This window comes from Alligator sinensis, unplaced genomic scaffold, assembly GCF_000455745.1.
Source record: "Alligator sinensis unplaced genomic scaffold, ASM45574v1 scaffold1023_1, whole genome shotgun sequence".
NCBI classification, from domain to species: Eukaryota; Metazoa; Chordata; order Crocodylia; family Alligatoridae; genus Alligator; species Alligator sinensis.
In genome coordinates, this window is record NW_005842373.1 from 713,848 (window position 1) to 723,498 (window position 9,651).

Sequence of the window (9,651 nt, forward strand, 5' to 3'; positions counted from 1 at the left end):
AAAGGGAGGAGCAAGTGATGAGAGCAAAGGAGATGAAACACTGTAGAAGTGCTTCCTGTAGAAGGAAAATAAATGTGCCAAGCAATGTGCCAACCAATACATTTCCCAACCTCCTCAGGTATACAATCACAGATATATAATAATTGCTGATATGAATCTTTCTACACTTTGGTTGGATATATTTGAATATATTTGTTTCACTGAAACTCTTGGAACTGGATTGAACTAGTTCTCTAATGGATATATTAATTACCTTCTTTCCTTGGCTTGGTGTCAAGTCTGCAATGGTTCATTTTACAGTCACTCAGAAACAGGATTTTGGGGCCTACTACTTTAGGTACACTTCTGAAACTTAACCAAGAATTTCTGTTATTTAGTTACAGGGGTTTAGGTTGTAGCCGTGTTGGTCTAAGGATATAGGCAGACAAGGTTCCTTGGGTGAATTTGATATCTTTTATTAGACCAACCCAAATGGTTGGAGAATAGTTATTAAGCAAACTTTCGGGTTCAAAAACCCTTCGTCAGGCTAAGGAAGTTTCAGCAGGTGCTGTGTGCTCTTCCTGGAGGGAATGGAAAGTAAAGAAGCCAGGGGCTGGGCTGGGGAGTCAGTTGCCAGGCAGATTGTAATGTATCAAAAATCCAATGTCTATGTTTAGTCCATGATCTCTAGTATCCAGCAGGCTGATGAAATGGAGTTCATAGGCTCGTCTCTGGGATGTGTTGTGTAAGTTTCCCTTGAGGATCAGGACTGAGAGATTGGAGAGAGAGTGGCCCTCCTGTGAGAAATGTGCCCCCACCGGTAATAGGGTGTTTCTGTCTTTGATGGCTTTCCGGTGTGCGTTCATTCTGGTGCGCAGTTGTTGTCTGGTCTCTCCTACATATTTTCCATCAGGGCATTTGGTGCATTGGATGAGGTATATTACATTTCTGGAGGTGCAGCTGTAAGATCCTGGGATGCTGATGGCTCTGTTGTGGGGTGTAGTGATAGTGGGGGTGGTGGAGATGTGTTGGCAGGTTTTGGCAAACTTCCTCAAGCCCAGAACACACCAAAAGGATCCAGACCGTGCCAGGACAAGAAATGCAAAACCTGCCAACACATCTCCACCACCCCCACTATCACTACACCCCACAACAGAGCCATCAGCATCCCAGGATCTTACAGCTGCACCTCCAGGAATGTAATATACCTCATACCTCATCCAATGCACCAAATGCCCTGATAGAAGATATGTAGGAGAGACCAGACAACATCTGCGCACCAGAATGAATGCACACCGGAAAGCCATCAAAGACAGAAACACCCAATTACCGGTGGGGGCACATTTCTCACAGGAGGGCCACTCTCTCTCCAATCTCTCAGTCCTGATCCTCAAGGGAAACTTACACAACACTTCCCAGAGACGAGCCTATGAGCTCCATTTCATCAGCCTGCTGGATACTAGAGATCATGGACTAAACATAGACATTGGATTTTTGATACATTACAATCTGCCTGGCAACTGACTCCCCAGCCCAGCCCCTGGCTTCTTTACTTTCCATTCCCTCCAGGAAGAGCACACAGCACCTGCTGAAACTTCCTTAGCCTGATGAAGGGTTTTTGAACCCGAAAGCTTGCTTAATAACTATTCTCCAACCATTTGGGTTGGTCTAATAAAAGATATCAAATTCACCCAAGGAACCTTGTCTGTTATTTAGTTACACATTTACAGCAGCAACATAGAGTTCTGATATTTATATAATGGAGGGTATCTACAAGATGCAGGCACTAATACCAAGGCCTCTGATATGTCCTTCCGGTGTTGAGAAAATATGAAATATTCATTTTAACATTGTGAGAGTTAGTGACAGTGGAGATGTACTTGCCATTTTCATGTATTTAGATTTATGAATACCTAAGTAGCACATTAATCAAAATTAAACAACAGCTCAGTCAGAGACAAAGCTTGCGGGACAGCAGTAGGGGTAGGGATGAGGAAGTGGGGAAAACGTTGGACAGGGGAAGCTTCTGGGGATGTGTGCAGGAGTCCTATCTATGCTGGGGACTCAAAAACAGTCCCCCATTGTTGCTGCTGCCACCACCGCAGTGTGCCCTGCCTATCTCTGCTGTTGCTCTTTCTCTCACACAGTGCAGCCATAATACGTAAGAGGCCGATCTTTCAGACAGAGGTAGGACTAGCCCTGTGATCTTTACCATGACAGGCTTAAAAGACATCCACTTTTCTACACACTGCATGTCAGAAGGAAGAAAACCAAATTATTTCCTTGTGTAGTTCACACTAAATCAATGTAATTCTCTATCCCTTTGTAATAGCTGGGCTCCTTAGAGAGGATTTTTGGATCTGCTCTTATCTACAGATAATTCAACAGGAGCATTTGGCTGTAGTGTCTCTCTAGGGCTAGAAATAGACATTGCCAAATGAAGTGGATCAGTCGTGCTGAGATGTGTCCCAGCATAGCTGATCCACTTCACTGGCTGAAACACAGGTTACTTACTGTCTTGTCCATTGATGCTTCAGGACAAGGGGTGATGTGTCTTCCCAGAGCTTGAGGGGCCCAGGAATTTCCTCACAGGATCGGGCACTGTGAGCCCTAGGAACACCTGCCCATCTTTCCTCTCTTACAAAGACATGCCCCGGAACTTCCAGGGCACATCTCCAGAAGTGGGCAAAGTCAAGGTTTCCACACTTAGAGAGATGCACCACAGAGATTCTGGGGGCACATCTCTGTAAGTGGAGAAACCCCAGCTTTTCTGGCTTATGGAGACATGTCCCAAGATTGCCCAGGGACACATCTCTGAAAGAGGGGTAAGCCAAGCAGGTTCTCTAGAGGCTTGAGGAGTCTGAGCTGTGTGGGAATCCTGGGGTGTATGTCACAGGCTGGCTAGGCATTGTAAGTGTATCAGCCATTAGGCTGCTGGGTTCGGGATTGAGGAGGCGAGTTGGGAGTGAAGTAAAGGCAAATTTACTTATAGTTTAGCATACAACAGTTAACAGAAAGGTTAATGCAACAAAAAAATAGTACAGTAATAAAGAGCTAATAGTGAATGATAACAACAGATAGACAGAATGACAGAGTTCTCACATGGGGTTGGCAATTTATCTGCAGTCCCTCTATGCCAGGTGCGTGCCAAGTTGTTCCAGCGAAGTCAGGTGGCCCTGATCAACGCTGTCCGAGGGGTCACCGGGAAGATCCCTTGGTCAGGATCCGGTCCTCACTCACACAGGGAGTCTGGCTTGGTACAGCAATGGTCCTTCTGTCCTGTCCTTCTAACTGGTCACTTGACATGCACAATCCTTTATGCCTTATTTTATGCTAATCTGTTGGTTTTAGAGTCACTCACAATCTTGCCCTATAGCTGTTACCCTATGGGATCAAAAGGTGTTAGAAATTATCATGAAAGGTTACCACCTGAACTCGGGTTCACCCAATAAGCAAATTACACCACATTACTTTGAGGTTTGAAATTAGCATTACCTGCCCAAGCTCAAGCCCTTGTTTTTTTATTCCTTGGATTCCTAGGAATGTGCTAATTATATTAGGTGGTCAGATCGTGTTACAGCTGACCTTTAAAAAACCTGTTAGATCAGCTAATCTTGTAGTTTGTTTATGTTTGGGGCCCATGATCAGTGCAAACAGTTAGATTCAACACTTTGGTTAAATTGTGACAGACAAATTCCACTTGCAGGTTGCAAACTTGCAAGCTTTGCATTAGCTGATCTTAACTACTAAACAATTGCCTGGATGTCTCCAAGAGCATATATTTATTGGTCATGATAGTAACCCCTCTGGTTCTGGCCACCACAGGTGTGCAGGAGAAGGACCCTCAAGCCCCCTAAGCACCTGTCCAGAGCAGCTGGAGAGCAGAGGCAGCTCCAGACTGCCTGCACTCTTGTGCTATAAAGCAGACAGATGTCTGCTGCTAAATAGGGGCACAAATTGATACCATTTTGTCATGGCCGCAAATTTTGAGCATTTGTGGCATTGTAAGGTGCGTGGACATTTGTTTGCTTGGTCTTTGTGCCACCGTAAGTATTTTTATGGAAGCACACAGGTGATGAAAGGTGGTGTCTGTTTCCACTCTAACAGACCATACTCTGCTCTCAAAGCCAAAAAAGTCTGACACCTAAACATTTGAGTACTAGCTAACAAATAATCGTGTGGTTCAATATTAAAGGGTGTTGTGTCTCTCCCTGTGAACCATTTGTCATGAAGGGTACTATCATGCTTTCCATAAGAGTTATTGCTAGAAAAGAAATGATCATAGGATGATAGGGAAGTAAGGCTGGAAGGGACTGCACAAGGTCACCTAGTCCAGTTCCCTAATAAAGGCAGGATCATCCCTGACTAAACCATCCCAGCCAAGCGGCTGTCCAAACTGCTCTTGAAAAGATAGCAGTCTGCTTTGGGCCTCAGTGCTGAGCTTACAAACTAAGTTAATTATCCATTTGTGTGAAAATATATGTAAATTAGCATGAGATCTCAGAATTATTTGTGGAAATTATATACCAAAATGTGGTTTATAATTTAATTTAGATGCACTAATTTTAGCTTTAATGTTGTATTTGGATTGTTTGTATTGTTAATGGGAACTTCACCATCAGGAGTCAGCTGGGGAGAGGGCATGTATTATAGGGCATTCTTAAAGGAAATTTCATAAGGTGGGTGTGTCTACACAAGACGCTAACTGAGCAGTAGTTGAATAATATGGCATAGCGTGTCACAGCACAAGCTGTGTTAATACTCAACTACACAGTATTGTTAAGCTACTGTGGAGTAGCATCACTAAAAAGCCATTTGCTGGCACTACTGCACAGTAACTCCAGTTACTGCACTTTTATTTAGTACTTGATTATACAAGGACTAAATAAATGCTCAGTAACCACTGTGCAGTAGCATCTCGTGTAGACACGTCCAATGTGGAGGAAATCTTGCTGTTGACCAGAGAGGGCCGGACTCTCCCAGTGTGCCATAACTGTCAGAATTTGATTAAATAAATTGAATTTTCCAGACTGCAGCCCATTTTTCAAGGTGTATCAATATTTGTTAGGGAACTATCTTCTTCAGGGTACTTCTAGGGCACAATATAACATTTTCTTATAAGACTTCAGCTGGAATCTAGTCCAGCTCATCTACAACTAAAAGCTCTCCATCTAAGGTAGAGCAGGAATTCTAGATTGCCCTGGGGAGGTGTCTAGGTTTCCCCACACTGTGTAAGGAGCCTAGGGGCATCTTTACATATGCTGAGGAGTATGTGTGGGGGGCAGTATTTTAATTGGACCAGCTTTCCTGCTCTTCAAAATGGCGGCAGGGCTACATTAACTCATTTGACAAACTTTAGTTAAAGTGCCCCCACTGCCATTTTGAAACATGGAGACACTCAATACACATGACACCAAGGCTGCTGGAGTGTTTTAATTAGAGTGCTCCAGCATACTTGATTAATTAAGTCTGCTCTGATATATTCTAATTAGAATGTGTAGGAGCAGGCATTGGGCACATGTATAGCTGCCCTAGGTATTTAACCCCATCAATTTGTGTTACCTTCCTGGACTAAGGCACCTAAATTTTAGATATTTCAATACCTAACTGGAGGCACCTACCTACAAAGTCAGTTTGGATCTGACTGCTAGTGAAAGTTTTAAAAGAATGCAGCTTTCCAATGCCCACTGATTGCAAATCCTTTCTAAACTTTTAGAGGCCTAACTTCCTGTGAAAATATGTGCTGAGTCTGACTATTACTGCTGCACCTGACACCATAGGGATGCCTTTAAAGTGACAGGCACCTGGAAGCTATTTTGGCAGTGGGGAAAGGCTACATGTTGCTACTAACAATATGGTATATAAAAAATTATATTCCATACCAGGCAAAAAAATTCTATGACACGATCCTAATCTTTATTTTAAAATCAGGAATAACTCCACTGACTTTGCAGAATTCAAATGATACTACACCTTGTGAAACAGGCATGAGAACCAAGCCTTTCATGTCTAGAATAGAAACCAGACCAAACATTGCTTGGGTATCTTTATTTCCTGAGGTGGGAGTGCATATTCAGCAGGTAGTATGTGGCCACAATGTATTTCCTGGATACTTTAACTTCACTGCCAGTCTCCTGGTCACTGCGGGGGTTTTCCTTTATTTTTTACAATTCTGTAGCCATCAGTGTAATTTTCTTTAAGGTGGAAAGAAGCGTCAATAGACCTGGGTACCTGTGTTCTATTCTGTCTTGTCTGGGAATTTCTTCAGGTTCTTAAGAGTGTTGAAGGCTTGTTCAGTGTTTGGAGTCTCTGTAGACTTTCCAAGCCACACAAAGATTTTGTGGTGGAAGGCAAGAGGGCAAGAAAGGAAAGTAGATGGGGTTTTAGTTTTAAAATGAAGTACAGATGAAGGGAAGGAAGCATGACACTTGTGTGGAGTGGGAGGGGGGCTTCCTTGCTTCTGGCAGGTTGCAATGTTTCTCAGCACTAATTTTACAGATGGTCCACCTGTTGCCCCATCACTGCAAATGTCTTCTCAGTGTACCTACTCTTCTTCCTGACTCCATGCTGCATCACTGTCTTACTCCTCTTATTTCATTTGCAGTCTTTTTCAGAAAGCTGGCGTATGGTGTGCACCCCATGGAAGTTGCAGAAGAAGTTCTGTGCACAGTGAGCAGAAAGAAGCAGGAAGTGTTTATGGCCAACCCCATCCCTAAAGCTGCTGTTTATATTCGTATTTTCTTCCCAGCATTGTTTTTTGCCATTGTTGCTTCTGGTACTAAGGACAAGCAGAAAGTGGAAGAGCAGAAATGATTTTGTTCACTGCTTTCCATCTGCTCATGACTTCAATAAAGTCTGTTTCAAATAGGAGTGTTTTTTTATGTGTTTCCACTTTAGAATGAAGACAAGCTAGAATCTGCTGCCAGATGGTTCACAGAGTTGGTATGAACAAGTTGCCTTTAAGGACTGCACCTTTATCAGGCTCAGTGAATAACATTAACTGTTATTGTTATTTGTATTACAGCAGCACCTAGTATCCCACTATGCTGAGATCTGCACAAAGTAAGATAGCTGAATCTCACTAGGTAGAACAGAGGATAGGGGAAGGGCCTGATGCCTCAACACAGATAGAAATAGGATAGGCTTCCTGTATGTTACTGTCTCCACAGCAACAATTTTAATGTGTTGGATAGTGTTTTGTTGGGCAGTAGAAATGGGGTGGTCACAAAAATGAAAGAGGGGTCGGGAAGAGGAGGTCATAGAGAGAAATTGGATGGGATGGAGATTCATTTATATATATTCAATGGTTCTATTAAGTTGAAAATAATCTGACTTCAAACCCCCTTAACAGCTCATTTAGCCCTCTCTACACATTCCCCATCAGATTCATTCTTCCCTTTCTATCACAAGACTGCGATTTTCAGTGCCTGCCTCCCATTTGTCTAGACCCACAAAAGCAAGGAAGGAGAGATGAGTGGTCATAATTCACGTGCGGACACTTATTTTGTCCCAAGGGTCACATAGGGAGTTTTGATGAGCTGTCACATGCTGCAACAGCAGCTCCCCTCCCACCCCGCACAACTCACTAAAATTCCCCTTGGGTCTTTGGGCAGGTTGGGAGCAGTGTTCAGGAGCAGGAAATGCAGGTGAGGCTGGGATCATGGGGCCATGACAGATCAGGGCTGGGGTCCCAGGCTGAGCTGCAATCTGCTCCCTGCCCTGTGGGGGTGGGAGGATCTGTGCATTGGCAACATGTCAGGGGAGCTTGGGGGAGGGGGCACATGTCTCCCTTCCCCCAGATTTCTGTGCCGACAGTGGCGTCCAGGGCATGGGGCTGAGGCCAAGGCCCAGCAGCAGTGGGGGTGGTGACAGCACTGCAATTTCTGTGCCAACAACAGGGCATGGGGCTGCAGCCTGACTGGACCCAACTCCCAGCAGCAGCAAGGGCAGTGGTGGGGAGTTGTGCCCCTCCACAGTGGCAGTGGCATAGAGCTGTGACCCCCTATTGTGCAGTTGGCAGCTGCCCCTGAGGTTCTCTGCATGGAAATGAGCCCCACCTGGGGCACCCCATGGCACTCCTGCCCATGCCCGCTGGCCTGGTCCCAGCCCCGGTCCCGGTCCCAGCCCCAGCCCCAGCCCCAGCCAGCGTACATCTTCTGGCTGGGCTGTTCCTCATGCAGCTTCAGCCAGCTGGGTGCTATTCTGCTTTCCTCACCTCCAGCAGGAACTGCCCACCCAGCTTCAACTTCCCCCCACTCCCCCCACCTAGAGTGGCACAGCAGGAGCCAGAGGAAGAATCATAGCTGGAAGCGAGGGGAACAGAACAACCCTGTCATGCCAGGCTCCAGCCACCACATGCAGCTTCCAATAGGGCTGTTGCCAGTGCAGCTGTAGCTGGCTGGGTGATTTGCTCCAGGCAGGTGAGTGGGGGTAAGCTTCAGCCAGGCAGCTCCTGCTGGAAGTGAAGGGAGATGAGCAGCACTGGGCACAGCCCTACTGGAAGTTGTGCGTCCTGGGCAGGGCCCAGGTCAGCAGGCGTGGGAGGGAGCATGGTGTGGGCTACTTTGGTGGGAGTATGTGGGGTTGGCCCATGCGGAGTACCATGGAGGCAGCACCACTTGCAGAACACACACGTTCGAAACAAAAAAAACCTTTTACTTCCCTAACAACACCCACCCTCATCCCTCCACCCTCCCTCCCCAACAAATTCAGCTCCTTCCCTGCTTTCTCCCCATCCATCAACAATAAAATACCTCCTTTCATCATCAAAACTATCTGCGATGTCTCTGTTTTTATGTCCCAGAGTGGGGGCCATGGGGTGCTGTGGCCTAGGGTGCAGAACCCAGGGCCAGGTGTCAAGCACCCCACCCTTGGGCCATTCCTTCATGCATCCAGGGGCTGTGGCAGCCCCAGCAGGTGGTGGCCTTATGCTGCAGTCACCTGGGATGGCACTTCCTGAGGGCAGACGGCTCCCCCTCTGCTGCCTCAGTGCAGCCCCAGTGTCCCTGTGAGGTATATCCATGTCCTTAGGTGTGTGGTACAAGGAAAAGCGGTGGGTCCAGGCTCAGGTGGGTGGCAGCAGGCCTGGGGCAGGGTCTGGGCCAGGGGCTGTGGTGGGCAGGAGGTGCTGGAGGACCTCCACCCAGGCCCAGGACGGGGCCTGTTGCATGGTGGTGGGTGGGACCCAGGGGCCCTGCAGGGCCATGGGTGGGGCTGGGCAGTGGTGGTGTGACCACCAGGTCCAGGAGGGTGTCCAGTATCCAGTGGTTGGCGTCCTCGGACTCCACTGCCTGGGCCTGGAGGGCCACCTGCTGCTGGAGCAGCTCAACATGCTCCTGCTCCAGGCCGTCCATCTGTGCCCACTGCTCCTGCTGTGCCTGGTCCTGTGCCTCATCCCAGGTGGTCTCCTGGGTGATGTCCTTCTCCTGACAGGACTGCTCTCACACCTCCTGCTCTTCTGCCACTGCTACCAGCTACTGAAGCAGGACACCCTGATGGTGCAGGGATGCAGCCAGCGCATCCTTCTGGCTCCAGCGCTGGGTGGCAGTGACTCAGAGCCCGCATCCCCACTAGGCCTGGTTTTAAACTTGACACTGTTTTTGTCTCCATGCTGCTGATTGGCTGAGGGGCCCCAGCAGCCCTGCTGCTTGCTGCCCACCAGTGTGGAGACAA

General features: G+C 47.2%; 1 protein-coding gene across 1 annotated transcript in view; it reads left to right on the forward strand.

Annotated features, from left to right (window-relative positions):
• Positions 1–6,839, forward strand: part of DHRS7C (dehydrogenase/reductase 7C) — a 46,758-nt gene extending 39,919 nt beyond the window's left edge. Inside the window, exon 7 of the mRNA XM_006029346.2 lies at positions 6,584–6,839. Coding sequence (XP_006029408.1) covers positions 6,584–6,792 — 209 coding nt within the window. The 3' untranslated portion in view covers positions 6,793–6,839. The remainder of the gene's footprint in view (positions 1–6,583) is intronic.
• The last annotated feature ends 2,812 nt before the right edge of the window (positions 6,840–9,651 follow it).